This window comes from Carassius auratus, chromosome 44 (assembly GCF_003368295.1).
Source record: "Carassius auratus strain Wakin chromosome 44, ASM336829v1, whole genome shotgun sequence".
Lineage (NCBI taxonomy): Eukaryota > Metazoa > Chordata > Actinopteri > Cypriniformes > Cyprinidae > Carassius > Carassius auratus.
Genome location: NC_039286.1, coordinates 2,702,125 through 2,719,887, shown reverse-complemented (window position 1 = coordinate 2,719,887; position 17,763 = coordinate 2,702,125). Strand labels below are relative to the sequence as shown.

Here is a 17,763-nt window from a genome sequence, read left to right as displayed (position 1 = left end):
GCAGAGGAACTAGATCAAAGAAAGGAGGAAGTGCAAAAATCCCTCCTTTCCTCTTATTTCCTCTGGCATTACAATTTTTATTTTAAAAAAAATTCTGTAGCACGATAGTTTAGAATACACACAAATGTAGGACACGTTAGGTGACATGCACAGTGGTTGTTGGTGGAATGATATATATATATGTGTGTGTGTGTGTGTGTGTGTGTGTGTGTGTGTGTGTGTGTGTGTGTGTGTGTGTATGTATAAAATAATAATAAAATTATATAAGTAGAAACAGAGTGAATCATTAAAAAAGGAATCCTTGCATTTGATATTGAACTAATAAGTTCTAGGGGGAAAAATAATTTTAATTATTTTATTTTATTTTGTATTATTAAATATGTGTTATAAATATTGAGCACTTTGTTAATGTTAAAACCTGAATTTTAGATATAAATCTAATTACAATTATTCAATTATTTAGAAGTAAAAATACATTATTAAATAAAGAGTTAAATAATATGATCGTTAATGCCTAATAAGTGTTTTATAAATAGCAGATGCACTAGAGGTTATTTTTCTCTCACTTTCTTAAATTGAAATGTCAATATATGTTCGCATTCATAGATATGTTAAGAATCTGCATTGTATCTCAGTGTCTTTGAGTTCCAGCCTCCAACTTCCTCCAACTGTACCCCCCGGTTGCCCAAAATGTGTAAACCTTTTTTTTTTATGACTGTGCCTCCCCACGCTTTCTCCTTAATATATCTTCTTGTTTAATGACATGGAGAATGTATTATACATGCAACAAAATGAGAGAGTCAGTCATGCTTTTAGTCCATGTCCTCCTCAGGAGAACAAGTACTATCTCTGTGTTTCAGGCAAGGGCTGTTGGGAGACTTTCCATTCTCTCCTGCTATCTGAGCACCACAGCATGTCCTGTCCCTATGTTGTTCTCTTGTACCTAGTCTAATGCTGGCTGCCATTTTCCTCTGACATCATATAGGTCCCTGGACCATGTGTCATAATCACAGGGAATCTTTAGCACATAAAAGGATCTTAAGATGGCAGGAACAAATGACATTGATGGTTTCTCAGTTATACTGATTAAAGCAACTGGGATTTGCCATAAACCATCAAAGAGGGTGTGGGGGGAACAGCAGTGCTGGCAATAAATAGGTATTTGAACATCGTCGAGGGGGTTCCTATCGAGAAATTGTTTGATTAAATCTTTCAGGTTCTGACACATAGCAGTATGCTTCTTCACCTGGGATGCAAGCTAAGAGACAGTGACGAAGTGCCCTTTTCTCCTTTCTCTTTCTTTGTAAATGTATATATTTTTGGCCAGGGTCCAATTTATTTCTATGTAGACACCACCATTACTCTCTGCAGTCTGGTGCCTGTAACCCCCCAGAGCTGTTGGGTTGGAAATGGGAATCATTTTATTTGCCATCCTGTAGAAACAAGGGCGTTCTGAGTGTTTGGTGCTGTCCATGGTGCTGTCCATGGTGCTGTCCGTGGTGCTGATCACCATTTCTGCTAGGTTTCCTATTGCAATCATGTCATTCTAGATTTTTTTAAGGGCTATAAAAAAGTAAAAAAGTTTGTGGTTTTGCTGTTTAATGAGCATAACATAACTAATATTCAACTAATTACCTTAACTAATATTTTGCTTTTATAATTTTCATCTCTTTTGATGTAGCCCTATATTTCTAAAGCTTCATTTCAATTGCAAGGTAATACTATTTCTAGGAGGGAAAAAGCTTCCGCTCAGCTTTGCCCAAATGGGATTTCTTTTAAACAAATTGTTATCTACACTATAAGTTTGCTAGGAATAAATTCATGTCAAGTTCATTTGACATGGAGATTTAAGGAATGCTTTAGTGGCCAACCTAATTGCATACAGAGATTTCCAATTTGGCATGAACCTTCTGAGTGTTATAAGATGGACTCAACTCAAGCATGCCAGCAACAGCAGACAGAGGATAATTGAGACGGTTCGCATGCATTGGAGGCACAAAATGACATTAGAAAGAGAAAAGGCAGGAGAATCGAGCACAGCTGTGGAGAGCTTCATTGAAAGGAAAGAAAACCTCCTGAGAATGATTGAGAATTCAAACAGGAAACCAGAAAGAAACAAGCAAAGGTTGTCATTGTAATACGCAGGAGATGAAGGAAGTAGTAGACAGTGATAGCTGGGAAGATACTGAGGGATGAAAAATGTAAGAGGGCTAGCAGGGTGCTGTTTCTCTGGCAACTAGCCAGTTTTGGAAAGACTAAACCAGGCACACAAGACAGAGTTAAGGGGATTAGTTAAGGGGATTTTTCAGTGAACCTCTCTGCAGGTTAGATTGTTGTGCCAGTATGTGGCAAAAAAGTGATTGTATTCGAAAGTGAGTCATTGAATCTTTGTTCAAAAACTATTTGTATTAATTTTTTTTTAATCAATGAGATTAAAGTTTTTACTTATATTTTGATGCATCTCCCTTAATTCCATTTTGATTGTATTTTAATGTTTTCATTTTAGTAATTTTGTTGTTAATTATTTTATTTTTATTATTTGTATGCGTATATATATATATATATATATATAGAGAGAGAGAGAGAGAGAGAGAGAGAGAGAGAGTTTTAGTTTAACTTTAGTACATCAAGTTAAACTAGCAGTAATATGGGTTTTATTTATTGATTTATTTATTAGTTCATTCATTCATTTACTGTTTTTATTGAAATACAACAATACTCTTATATTTTACAGAGTCCTATATTATCATTTCATTTTATATGATCTGTTAGTACTTCAAATGCTGATTACCTACAGTATACATTATTCATTTTTTCATCTTGAATCTTTTTCACTAGCCAAAGCCATTTGACGGAGTCGGTAAATGTCAAACGATCACTGCTTAAGGCCAAAGCTTCAGTCATTATCTTGATAAGCGCTTAGCAAGAGGAGCCATGTCAGGTTACCTTGCTAACCTTTAGCTATAGCCAAAATTCTTTCGAAGCTACTGAAAAATTAACATTCAAGAGCTTTTGATCGCAGTTGTATATCATTAACATTCATGATGGTGTACACGTCTTCTTACGGGGCTCATACACTGCAAAGAAAAATGTCATCCATGGGTCTATGATCTGACTTGATGTACTTCATTTCCCCTCCTTTAGCCCTTGCCTTGACATTACCTCAGTGCTGGGATGTGGGATGGGCACTGAATATTTCATTAAAAAATTACTTTTAGTACTTAGGGTTAGGTATATTTCAGTTAACACTTTTTCTCAGTTCTTGATGTTTTTGTTACTACTAAATTGTTACTATTGTTATGTTTATGTCACTTTGCAACATACTAGCAATGAACAACAACCAACAGATTGCTTTAGCAATCACTGTGGTCTGAATTAGTTCCTTAATGGTGTACTCATGTGGTCTATTGTGGTCTAATTAAATCTGATACAGGTCTGATATGGTTTCCTATTGGGCTGATGAGGTTAAATAGGGTCATAACATCGCCATTATAGGCTATTCTCCCAGGAAACAGTCGTCCTCCATAAATTGTGTTGCACCCATCTTAATATTTGGTTGAACAGTTCTGCAACAGTGTTGTAAAAACAACTTAACCACTGATTTCTTCTTAGATTTCCTCTTTTGGAAGCAGTTTCACTTTCACAATGAAACACATAGCATCTCCACAACATGGCGGCAGTAACAATACTACTCAATACTTAGTAAGCGAGAATCAAAGTTACGCCTTTTCTCTTTCTGTGAACATTTGGGCGGTTTTATGCAATTCCAACACATTGACGTAGACATGTGAGGGTATGTTTAAACAAAGTGTTTCATGAGGGTGTGAACGAGTCTTAACTTTTATAAAGAATATCTCTTTGGGTTGAGACTGAGTCTTTGCAACTTTAGGGATCTTATCTATTCACAGACTGCTTGTAACACTCCAAAGAGAAAGGAAAATTTGAAATCGCATCATATGACCCCTTTAATATGACTCTGTGGGTCTGTTTAGGTCTGATAGCATTTGAAATGCTCTAATATGGTCCGTCTTTGTCTGAATTGTTGTCAGTCTGTCTGACGGAAAAAAAGAAAACCTTCAAATATCAAGCTTTTAAGACTCTTTGAAACTGAAATTGTATTTAAAACTTCCAGTTTTGCATTTCTCAGACCTGCTGCCTCGGTTTTTGCCCACTTCAGCACGGTGGTTCTTCTTTTGGAATGATAATGCTGAATTATGATCATTTTCATATCTGAAAGAGCCATTAGCTAGGGTTTTACAAAAGGCTATGGAAATTTGATAAATCGTGGTCGGATCAACCCACATTTTCTCAGGGCTAATAAAGACCAATTGTTTACAGTGCAAACAGTGAATCTAGATTAGCATTTGTCATGTTAAGATGAACAGCATATCAATTTCCATTTTAACATGGGTCAAATGCAATCTGTGGATGATGATTTCATTTATTCATAAATGATACTCCATCCTCATAATTAGGAAATAGAAAAATGTTTGCTGTTCCTACGCTCTCAGACCAACAACAATAATTAATAACCCGAGTTAGCTAATTACACCTACACAGTGCACAAAAAGCATCCCTCAATTAGTAGGAGGAGGTAAGCAAGGGCATCCTTACCTAAGCCTGATCAAAAGGCTCCTGGAGTCCTTTTTGATGAGAATCAAAGGAAATGGCACTGTGGTGAAGATGGGCCACTGATGGTGGAACCCATTAGTTTGCAATCTGTCTCCTTTAGCCCGCACCTGCGAGCACAGCTCTTCCATATCAGAGCAAGCCCGCGATCAATACACAATCGAGCCGCGGCTGATATTTAGGTTCCGCTGATGACATTAAAGTAGCAAGGTCAGATTTCCATCAAAGTTTATGAAAGCAGTCGCTGAGCTTATTGCTATAAAACTGACTCTGGATTGCAGGGATCGGAGGTGTGGTTGGGGCTGAATAATGAACATATTCATTGTCTACAGTCCCCCCTTTTATCTTTTGTTCAGATTCATTTACAAGAGCAATCTTGCATTTGGTTTCTGTGATCTCTCAAGACAGATGATCAAAGTCTATAAAGCTTCGGTTTAGCCTTGATGGATTGGAATAGATGAGAGCGGAGTACTGTATGATGCACGTTCTCTATAATCCAGCCAAGGTCTTGTGTATAAGACAAAAATGTGTTTTGACATACAACAACAATCAAGCACAGCACACACTTTCATTTATGTCCATTATGCCCTCCCATTCATAACCTTTGACATGCCATATTGTCTATGGGTTCACTTATCAAGCCAGCAACACTGAAGTTAGATATTTCAGATAGGTACATTTGCTCTAAATCAGTTCATTTTGAGAGTGTTATGACCCCCAAAGATCTTAGCACGTATTGTGAATTGTCTTTTTTTTTTTTTTAAACGTTAGGTTGTAGGTGGTGATATGAATCATCTTGTGGTGCTCTCTTCCAAAATACCAATACCTTACCAAAGACCTTGATGTTTTTGGTCAGGCTTTAAGTGGCCCATTCTTTTTTTCTCTCTTTTTCCAGTTTGCTGTATCATCCATCTCAATGATAAAGGATTATTTAAAGTATGCCCCATAGACCTCTTTTTGACGTTCAGTTTTCTCTCCAACCTTTGTTTGCTTGGTTTAGAGCTACACCTGTAATTTTTTCTTGGAACAAATGTGAAGAAAATAGTGTCAAAAGAAAAAGCAGCTCAAAATGTACCTTCCAGCTGCCCTCCATCTCAGCCAAGCAGCTGTGTGAACGCTAGCAGGACTGAGAGTCCACGTCCAGTGGGAGACAAAGAAATCCATCCCTTCCAGCCATGCAGTCATAATTGTGATAATGAAAAGAGAATATCTCCATTATACCTCTTCCAGAATTGAACGGTGAAGCCAACACACTCATTGCTGCTTGCTGGCAGATGGAAATTGGTTTAAGGATCTTATTATTCCTGAGGGATTGTAAGTGGATCGGCGCCTTGCTTCTCTGCACAGAAAAGAGATTTTATTTATAAACAAGAAAGCATTGAGGCGAGGTTGCAACACATTGTAATAAAGTCATCCCTTTGGCACCAGTCTTGAAACCAAACTGGGATGGTAACGCATTGGGCAGTAGCGGGACCTCTTAGGTCATATACCTCTGGAAGACTTTAAGTTTTTTTCTGCTAGTCTTAAGCTGCCAGATGACAGACTTTTCCTCCAGAGGGATGAGATGTTTATTTTTCTCACATGGCATCGTTATGTTCAAGTTAAGTCTTTTTGGACCTTGTCGCACAAAGGGCTGGGGGATATCGTCAAGTTCTCTACTGAACCTCCATGTGTTGATGGGAGAAGACAGCTGTTTGTGAAAATTGGCGTCTCAATTTTAGCATGCATGAGTAGTTCTTTAGAGGACCCTTGGGTAATAAAATTATAAAATCTGTGACATCATCTTTGCTCTTCTTTCTTTTTTTTTTATAAATAATGTAATGTAGATGAGAATGGCAGAGGGGTCTCTGCCATTGTCATCTACATGACATGATTTATTGTGTTGTGATCTCTCAGTTGTCTTGTTAGCATACATATTTTCATGAATTTGACATTGTGCTTGTATTATTTTTGTACTTAAAAGAGAGAGAGAGAAGAAGAAGAAGCAGCAAAAATTAGGTTGTAGTGAGGCACTCAGAATGTAAATAATTGGGGCAAAATTTGGAGGGTTTAAAAAGCAAGTAACTTGAACCTTTTAATTTAATAAAAGCACTTAATTATTATGTTGGTTTTTGTGTTATTTGATCAGTAAAATTGTCCTCATGTTTTCTGAGGACGTTTTAGGCATTACATTGTCATGCCAATGAAGCTGTAAAAGTAAATGTAATTTCACAGAGAAAATGCCTATTTATCATAATAAAATTATTTTGAAAGATTCAACCAAAATGACAATTTTCATAATTTATGTCATTTAGAACTTTTCATGACATTTTCTTTTGTGGAAATCAAAGAATATACTGAAAATGTCTCTGTGTTATTTTATCCACCCAATGTGAGTCAAGGTGTCATTTGGACCTCATCATTCTTCAAAATATCTTATTTTTTTGTTCTTAAGACAGAAAGTCATAAAGGTTTGGAATGACATAAGAGTGAGTAACCTTTACGGAATTTAATTATTTTAGTAAATTTTCCCCTTAAAATGTTAACACCTTGTGACTGTACTATACTGTACTAACTGCTTTAATTATTTGTGGCATAGATTCAACAAGGTGTTGGAAACATTCCTCAGAGATTTTGGTCCATATTGACATGATACCATCACGCAGTTGCTGCAGATTTGTCGGCTGCACATCCATGTGTATCTCCCGTTCCACCACATCCCACAGCTGCTCTATTAGATTGAGATCTGGTGACTGTTGAGGCCATTTGAATAAACTGAACTCATTGTCATGTTCAAGAAACCAGTCTGAGATGATTTGAGCTTTGTGACATGGTGCATTATACTGCTGGAAGTAGCTATCAGAACATTGGTACACTGTAGCCATAAAGGGGTGGACATGGTCAGCAACAATACTCAGGTAGGCTGTGGCATTTACACGATGATTAATTGGTACAAAGAGGCCCAAAGTGTCTGCCAAGAAAACATCCCCCACACCATTACACCACCACCAGCAGCCTGAACCACTGACACAAGGCAGGATGGATCCATGCTTTCATGTTCTTTACGCCAAATTCTGACCCTACCATCTGAATGTCGCAGCAGAAATCGAGGCGCATCAGACCAGGCAACATTTATCCAATCTTCTATTGTCCAATTTTGGTGAGCCTGTGCAAATTGTAGGTTCCATTTCCTGTTCTTGGCCGACAGGAGCGGCTCCTGGTGTGGTCTTCTTCTGCTTCTGCTGCCCACCTGCTTCAGGGTTCAACGTTTTGTGCGTTCGGAGATGGTATTCTGCATACCTTGGTTGTAATGAGTGGCTATTTGAGTTACTGTTTCTATCATCTCTAACCAGTCTGCCCATTCTGCTCTGACCTCTGACATCAACAAGGCATGTTCTCTTTTTCAGACCATTATCTGTAAACTTTAGAGATGGTTGTGCGTGAAAATCCAAGTAGATCAGCAACTTTCCATTCCATTCCACGTTCAAAGTCACTTAAATCCCCTTTTCTTCCTCATTCTGTTCTTGGTTTGAATTTCAGCAAGCCATCTTCACCACATCTAGATGCCTAAATGAATTGAGTTGCAATTTGTGTTACCAATCAATTGAACAGGTGTACCTAATAAAGTGGCAGGAGAGTCAATTGCTCAATTTTGATAATCCCAACCAGCCTGATACAGCAGCAGTGGTTTAAACACTGGGGCAGAGCATTAGTATTTCTGACCAACAGCAGCTGGAGAGGTGTGTTCAGGAAACCTCTTTGAAACAGTCATTATTTTAGTGATGCTATTGGAAATGACACACTTGCCCTTTAACTAAACAACAACAACTTTATAAGAAAGGTTACTAGTAGCTGCGGCCTATATTTGATCATCTTTATTATGTGGATTTATACCTAATAACTTCTGATAAAAGATAAAAGAGAATCAGTCACTTCCTGTTAGCACTTTGCTGTCCACCCACCTGGATACTAGAGATTTTTGCTTTCCCTTTGGGACTTAACAAAAAACAGCTGATAGTACATCCAGCTTTTTTACGAATACAATCGTTATACCATATATTAGCTGGTACAAAAGATAGAACATTGAGGACAGAAAATGCCCTGTCATTTGAGATTCCAAGAAGCAAGATCCAGCCCCGGTGCTACATATCAAAGGCAGCAGGACGGTGATGAATGGTGAGCCCAAATGGAGGTCTGCTGATAAGAGAGCCAGAACCAGCCAGTTTTACAGTTTAAAACCTTTTTTTTTTTTTTTTTTTACATTCTCCATCCAAATGTTGAGTCTTGAAGCTTAGCTGTGTGTAGTGAAGTGAATCTTCAAACCAAATGATACTGGCACAGCCTCAATTTGTTGTTAACCTAGGAATGTTTTCAAAGCCAACTGTGTGATTCACCATCTTCTACATTTCAGGGGTTTAATTCTGTGACTTACTGTTAATGAAAAATGTATAAAAATCTGTTCTCTAAAGAGCTTTTGCTTTTAAAGTTGCTTAGGTTTTCTATGTTAAATCCTCAAAGTGTTAAATCAGTTCAAGCTAACTTGCAAGAAAACATAAATGCCAGAGGGACTGTGCACATGAATACTACTGCCACAAATAATAAATCCTTGCAATGTATAGCTTTGGCGGGATTTCTTTAAATTTGTAAGCCCTGTTAATTTTACATGACTACATGCTTGCTGTTAGAGAAGCCACAAAAAATGTCATTGCTAACATTTTCTATGCTTTGCATCTTGCGGAAGTTTCTTAATAAAACAGAAGAGAAGGAACCGATACTGGTTCTGCAGTGTATTTTGTGAGATCACTAGAAAAGATGAAAGAATACTGTTCCTGGCACTTTCTCATTATAGCCCTTTTGAGTGCTTCTAAGCCAATCATAACTGGAGAGCTTGCTGTTCTTTGTATGAATATGGATTGTACAGGCTGCTTGACTGATACATTCATTTGAATATGTGACCTGGTTTTATCCGAATCGGTTGGAGAGCTCCATGGGAAAACCAGATGGCTCTGTGCTGCTTCCTTAGAGCCGATTTCTTAGTGAACCTGACACTTGATCTGACGGTGGCCGTGGCGGTTTGAAGGGAAGTGGTGATCTTTTACAGAAACTCTTTAAGAGGTCTGAAGAGAGGATTGTGATGGGCCAGTGAAGGGCATTAACAAGCTTAGATGTTATCCCCGTCACTCTGTAGCTCACACTGCTCCTGCGAGGAGATCTCAGACCCTTGGAGAAGGCCAGACTCTCCCTGGGGCGTGTCTGTGTCCCACTGAGTTATCAGTGAGATTACTGGAAGATTTGTAACCTTTACTAAATCATACTGGAATTCAGTCGAAAGGCTCAGGCATTATGCAAATATGAAACAGAGGAGACAGTTTGCACTGCTGTTTTAATAAAGAAACTTTTTTTTTTAAATGTGTTTATGGGCCAAAAAGTTAGTAACTTGTGATACGTTGTGCCACTGGGGATGTGTAGTTGTGTCATGGACAGAGGTATTTTGTTGTGTGGTGGCTGTGGCCATCATACATTCTTGTTTACCACTTGATGTCTTGCCATTTTTCACCGTCATTGCTGTTTGTTTTATCACTCCAACAGACAGTACTTGCCACTCATGCTCATTCTGTTTGGACTGCTGGATTGCTGATCTGTACCATCACTCTGGACTCTGGCTCATATATTGTTTATATTGTTTAATTTATATTTTGTATAGATGTTGAAGTATTATTGGCATGTTTTGTAAAACTTAGTTACTATAATAATAATAATAATAATAATAATAATAATAATAATAATAATATACTGTTCTTAGGTGGTTGCTAGGGTATCCTGGGTGATAGCTTTGGTGTTGCTACGTGATTGCTAAGGTGTTATGGGTGATTGCTATGGTGTTGCTAAGCTGTTGCTAAGATGTCCTTGGTAGTTGCTAGGCAGTTGCTATTGTAACCTGGGTGGCTGCTAAGGTGATGTTATGGTTTTCTAGGGCAGTTCCTAGTTGGTTGCTACAGTATTCCCTGTGATTGTTAGGGAGTTGCTAGGCAGGTGTTTTGATGATCAGGGCAGTTGCTAGGGTGTTCTAGCTGATTGCTAGACAGATGTTAGCCTGATTTAGCACATAGCTAATAACTATCAACATGTAGCTATTAACTGCTAGCATGTGTAATATGTTGAAAGTACTGTTTGTTACCCTAGGTCAAAAGAGCCCACCCCCATGACTATACATTGTTCTGATAAAAAAAAAAATATATAGGTCTTACTAAACGGTTGCTAGGTACTCTGTGTTTGGTTGCTAGGGTGTGGCTTGGCAGCTGCCAGTGATGATATTCCAAAGGCTGCTTGTCAGTTTGGATGATATAAACCAACCGCAATGCATCTATGACATACATATTTGTAGATATGGCTCTTTGGGTTTCGGTTGCTAGGGTGCTCAACAGTGGTCACTATGGCGTGGCTTGATAGCTTCCCAATAATCCTGAGAGACTGATTAGTTGCCTGAGTAAAGGCAACCCCCATGACTCTATGACACTGTGTTTGCCAAGATATCCATCTGGGCCTTTTACAATAGCAGTCTATGGGACAGGTTGCTAGGGTGCTGTAAGTGGCTGCTAGGGCATGGCTAGACAATTTCCGTGTTTGTAAGGACTACTTGTCAAGCTGAGTCAAAAGAGGCAACCCAGTTGTCTCTATGATATTCTGATTCATAGATATGCCTCTCCCCTTTTTCAATGGATTTCTATGGGGTGGTTGTCACTGGTTGCTAGGGCATGGCTATGAAGTTGAAATGTCATGATTTATTTTCTGCTTACTAAACTGAGTGAAATGAGCATGCCCCAAGTCTCTACGACATTCTGATGTGAAGATATGACGTCATAAAGTTCATCCCAATGTTAAGTCTATGGAACTCCCCCCAGGGCGAACATCATACACCCAATCGCTTAGAAACGATAAAGCACACCACTTCTCCTGATTTGACACCTCATTCAAGGGGCTATTACAAACTGTGGGGAAGGAGTAGTCTGCTGTAGTTTTGTGTAGAAGAAGAAGAAGAGGAGGAAGTATGCAGGAGAACAATAGTGATGGTTTGCCTTTGGCAAGCACCACATTTAATAATTTAAATTAATAAATAATATTATATAAGTTCATGGTCTGTAAATGTAATTAATGAAATATCTTTAACAAAAGTTACCATGTAATATTTAAGTGAACTTCTCTCTCTCTCTCTCTCTCTCTCTCTCTCTCTCTATCAAATTGCAAGAGACGACTGATTATGTGATCCCAATATGGCATCTGCATTAGGAAATGAGGATGCACTGGAATGCTTTTTTAAAAAATATTGTGCACAGGCTTCTCATGTCTTGTGCCCAGTACAGAGACACTTACTTAAAATGTCAAAACATATCATGGACAGGTGGCTGTTTTTTTTTTTTTTTTTTTTTTTTTTTTTTTTGCTGATGTACTGAAACTCTCATTTTCGTTTCATTGATATTCCAGTCGACCTCAATGACAAACGCGAGTCATCCATCACCAATCTAAATGGCAAAATTTTTCACATCCTACATGGTATTGGCGGTTGGTGCTTGTTCTCGACATTTTCATTTCCTAAATGTGAATCAGGTCAGAAGGTTATAATCAACATGATTTGCGTGCAGAGAGATTTTCTAATACTTTTGTGCTTCTTAATGTGCAATTTATACTCCAACAATCACCCTTAAGATCTTTAAATTATCCTGCCATAACATCGTGAGATCAGGGGCCACCGTATTAACAAGGGAGAGGCATGTTCGGTTGGTGTCCATCATTTAATTCAACCTGTTTCACTCGCTCTGAGATAGAGGCAATTAGGGATATTAAATAAGGGGAGTTGGCAAGTGAATAGGTGAAGACATGGATATAACATTTTTGTGCTGCATATCTTTTCCCAGGAGTCCAGTGCATCGAAATCATAAAGTTGCTCATTATTAGAGAAAACTGGAGATCTAATGTGTTCATTTAAAGATGTATTGGTGTTTTATGTTGTCAGTCATTAAGATACCATAGCCACTCTATGGATTATATTTTAATTGTTTGAAACTCCAGAAATCATTACAAGCGAGACTTTTAGCCAGAAATCCATAACTTGCTGAGCACTTATGATTACTTTATAAACAATTACAAAAGTACTAAACAAAACCAAAGCCTCTGGGAAAACAGCTAAGTGGCAAATTACAGCGTAAAATATTGTCCAATGGAACATTCTTTTGTAAAAGATTATTATGAGTATTTGTTCAAGTAAACAGAATTAGAAAGAGGTTGTTGTGACTAAAGGATGAAAATTTCATCATGGGTCTTGGAAAAATGTTTTTTTATGCCTTTTGTATTTTTATGTGGCAGTTGCATCAGAAATTTTTTTTTGTAAGTCTATACATTTTGTTTTTCTTTATGTGGTTAATGTTCTTGCTGTATTGTTTGGCCTAATGAAGTAATAAATCTTGCTTGATAGATCTGTTTTGTTACTTTTCTTGGCATAATCAATACTAATTCATAAAATCAGTAAAAAAATTGCATTATATATTTTATATTCTTTGTGGTCAGTACACTCTGGTTTCCATTGCAATGCTTTTTGGGTCTTCGGAAATAAACACACAAAAGAAGTCCAGTTTAATGTCTATAAACAACAGCATGAAAACTTAAATAGGCTTCTATTGTTAGAATTGTCGGTCTAAATCTTCTAAAAGTCAGCAGCAAATTCATGGCCTCCCACCAGCAAGGTGTATGATGCCAAGCCGTGTGTAACAACACAATTAATGTACCTCTCTTTTTATTTCCCAAACTAGTCCCTGGGCCACATTCATTTCTAATTGCTACTGTTCTGCCCTTGGTTTGGATGCAACCAGAACATAAAGCAAGAATTACTGATTAAATAATAAATAATTCAGATAAAATGTTGTGCTTTTGCTCCTGTAGCCTTTGGCTTGTCGTGTGGCATGGCAATAGTGCCAAGAATAATTTAGTTTACTCTAAATTACAAGGAAAAAACCTGTTAACATTATTGTAAACACTGACTCAACAAGTATTCTCCCTATCCTGAAATACAGTACATGTATGATTGAATAAAATAAAATAACAATACTGCTAAAAGGTTTGAGGTCATTAAGATTATCATTAATTTATGGAATATAATTTATAGGTGGAATATATATATATATATATATATATATATATATATATATATATATATATATATATATATATATTATATATATATATATATATATATATATATATATATATACAAAAAATAAAAGAAAATTGATAAATAAAATAAATACATGTATATATTAAGCAGCACAGTGGTTTTCAACTGTGATAATTTCTGAATAATCATGTAACACTGGAAACTGGAGTAATAGATAGTGAAAATTCAGCCATCACAAGAATAAAGGACATTTTAAAAATATTCAAATAGTAAAAAAAAAAAAAATAAACAGTATAAAATCACAATTTCTTAAAATAAATGCATATTAGAAAATGTAATTTTTTTTGTCTGTATATACAACATAATTTTTCTAAATGATGCATGCTAAAAGTGATATTTTTATCTTTTAGAATTGCAGAGCAGTTCTTGTGGGAACCCTGGCGTACCGCCTAAAGGCATCCTGTATGGGACGCGCTTTAATGTAGGCGACAAGATCCGCTACAGCTGTGTAACCGGTTACGTGCTGGACGGCCATCCTCAGCTCACCTGCGTGACCAATGCAGGCAATGCTGCTGTATGGGACTTCCCAGTGCCCATCTGCAGAGGTAAGCAAGCAGCCAAATATCTCTACATGCGACATGCATGACTGCTAGCGTGTGCATTTCCCTGCATGAGTCTTTGATGTTTTTTTTGTGTTCATTTGTCCTTGCGGATTGTTGTGCGTATATGCATGCATATATGGACGAGGGGCTATAATGTATATAAGTATAGATCAAGCATTTCGTTTTGAAGCCTCTTGAACATTAGAACAACATCACATCTTTGCTCTTACATTTCTGTTTTTTTCTATCCTTGTATTTCAATCTTCACTTTCAAGCACTTTAAGGCTCCTTTTGTATTTATTTCAATCAGTTTTTTTTAAATTCCCTTATATAATTCAACTCACTTTACATGCCCACATTGTTGAATTTCTCCTAAAAAGATGAGTCAGGACTCTGTGAATGTATCAAGATTTATTGTCCTGTGTTCAGACCAATTATAATGTGCATTAGCCATGACCATTCTCAAATAAGAATCTCTCCATAGACAGCCTGCGCCGGTTTCTGCTCCAGCGTGTTTAATAGAAAGGGGGATACGACAGCATCTGGATCGTGCTTGCTTTGTTGGACACAAATTGCAAAGCCAACTGTGCTTAAATAGAAAATAGCCTGAGGTACTAAAATGTGGAGCCTCAACCTGGCCCAGACTGCTGCAGGGTATAGAGGAGCAGACAACTGTGTTTGCTGCACTTGTCATTTGGCACTTTCTTGAGGGAACAACTTTAAGCTTTTATTTCTTATACGTGTGGATGTGGTTTGACTATTGAATATGTTGTTGATTAACTGCAGAATAGCATACAGTTAATGTGATTTTCATTTCATTTAAATGTAAAATTCACTTAAGTATGTTTTATAATGCATGTTGGGTTTTGTCTCTGTATTAGTGCATTTAGTCATTGAATATTCATAAAAACATAAAAGGACATTCTTAATTCTCTACTCATAAGTTACCTTGACAAAAAGTGAATCTTTGTGTTAGATGGTATCTGCCCTTTTCCCCATTTTATGAGCAGAGTAGATGGAAGATTTTTACATAAAAGCAGCTCTGAAATTATTTTTGCCCAGCAATTTACAGTTACCATTAATTTTAGATTAAGGGGGGAAAAAATCAATTTTAAACCTTAAGTCAAAAGACCTTTAGAAATACTGCTTCCGCAAATGTCAATGTTATGCTAAAATTCTGTAATGTATGCACCTCTGAATGCAGAAGTGGAGATATAAAAAGCTCTCAAGAATATTTTGGCCCACTGGCACTTTTCATTTTCACTTCTAATTGCAGTACGGGTACTGTGGATTATTTATTTATTTATTTATTTATTTATTTATTTATTTATTTATTTATTTATTTATTGTGTTGTTGTTTTTGTTTTATTATTATCATTGGACAATATTATAAAATACACACACATATTATATTTATTACACACTATATATATATATATTATATATATATATATATATATATATATATATATATATATATATATATATATATATATATATATATATATATATATATATATATAAACGATCCGGAAAGATATAATACATTCTGCAGATTCAGAATTTTTGTATTTTGGAATTGACTGAAACAAATAAATGTTTATGTCAGCTGTTTCTAACTTCAGTTTCAAAATATATATATATATATATATATATATATATATATATATATATATATATATATATATATATATATATATATATATATATATATATATATATATATATTTTTTTTTTTTTTTTTTTTTTTTTTTTTTTAATTGCTTGGTTGTGCTTATGTTCATTCTTGGATGCCTTTGGCACAGTTGGTCAGTCTGTAGTATCGAGGTGTGAAATCGAGGCATGACAGCACTGCTGCACAGGGAAGCCGAGCCGAAACGACAGTCGCAGAGACTTTTATTTAGTTGGGGTGAAAACTCTTAGACCACATATTACCAAACAATACGCTCAACACACAATCCCATGCTGCACAACGCTATTGGACTTGTTTATCATAAAAATAATCTCATTAGACAGTGAATTGAGAATTGTCATTTTTCATTTTCCTGAGCACTTTCTGTTTTTGAAACTGAACAGCTGCCTCAAAGAAAACATAGCCCTTAATGCAGTCAGCTGCTTTTTTAGACTGAGAAGCCCAGACGAGCTCTCGGCATGTTTCATTAACATATTGAATGGGCTAATTCAGTCCAGTAAATTTTGGCTGCTAATAAATGTTTGTGGATGGGCTCAGTCCTCTGCAGAGGTTAAGGATAACAAACTGGGAAACCCAAGTGAAATGGGCCATCTTTTCACAGCTGAGGGAATGTAGCTCTGTTAATCAGACGGCTATAAAATGGCATCATTAAGGTCAGAGACTGAATTTCAGATTTGCTTCAAGCTTTGAATTAGTTGAAAAACGTACCTCTCCGCTGTAAACAGGTCCCAAATCCTCGGCTGGAAACCGGTGCCATTAAAGGTCAGGCATGTAGCAAGATGAAAAAAACAAATAGCATTGCTCTGATGCTGGAACTGTAATGTTAGTCAGTTAGTTAACTACATCAGTCATTGCATGTACGTACAGAATTTATGGATTCTGATGATCTTTACAGTTCTCCACTAGTGCTTATGCTCCTAAACCCATCCTACTTAGCAAGGCCAAGTGTGGAATAGCTAAAATTATCCTTTGTCAGATGGAATTCCTCAAGGAGCATTAAAACGCTGATAATTTGACACTGAGGCTATGAGCCTTAATGACTGGCTTTTGATGTGCTAGACTTTAATTTTGACAGGGTCTTTTTTTATTAAAGAGTTCATACTCGCTGTGGGCTGCAGGAATCGTGCCTCTCCTATCCTCTTTCTGTCTGGCTTTGACAACCACGGGGACCACCTGCTTAATGACGTAAATCCCTGATCAATCCCACATCACTCTGATCGGCCCTGCCAAAATTGGAGCTGACACCCGCACCCTTCTTAAATGCAATGCTCTTGCCAGGGACTGCTTATGTGTTGACTTGATTGGTTTAGAGAATCTGTCTCTAGCTGCACAATTTAAGCCCATGAAGAGATGTCTGACCAAAAATAGATAAATGAATTATATATTGACAAGCCTGACACAGCATCATAGGATTCAACAGTCTGATAAAGACTATAGAACATTATTTCAGTATTATTTATTATGTATTATTTATATGCTTTTATAGTCTTTAGAATTCTTTTGAAATATATTTTATTTATATTTGTATTTAAAGTTTGTCATTTTATGTGCTTTTATCATTTATTATAATTATGATAGTAATTTTAATACTTCAACTTAAACATATTTCAGTTAATTGCAACGGCAACTAATTTAGCAAATTTTTCATCAAATTTCTGTTTCATTTTATTTCAACTTTGTTTCAATTGACAAAA

The 17,763-nt window shown here is 36.5% G+C and overlaps 1 protein-coding gene across 4 annotated transcripts in view; it reads left to right on the top strand.

Annotated features, from left to right (window-relative positions):
• LOC113062137 (CUB and sushi domain-containing protein 3-like) overlaps positions 1–17,763 on the top strand; it is a 365,289-nt gene that overhangs the window by 113,349 nt on the left and 234,177 nt on the right. For all 4 annotated transcript variants that reach the window (XM_026231758.1, XM_026231757.1, XM_026231756.1 and 1 more), the window contains exon 4: positions 14,185–14,379. In XM_026231758.1, coding sequence (XP_026087543.1) covers positions 14,185–14,379 — 195 coding nt within the window. The remainder of the gene's footprint in view (positions 1–14,184; positions 14,380–17,763) is intronic.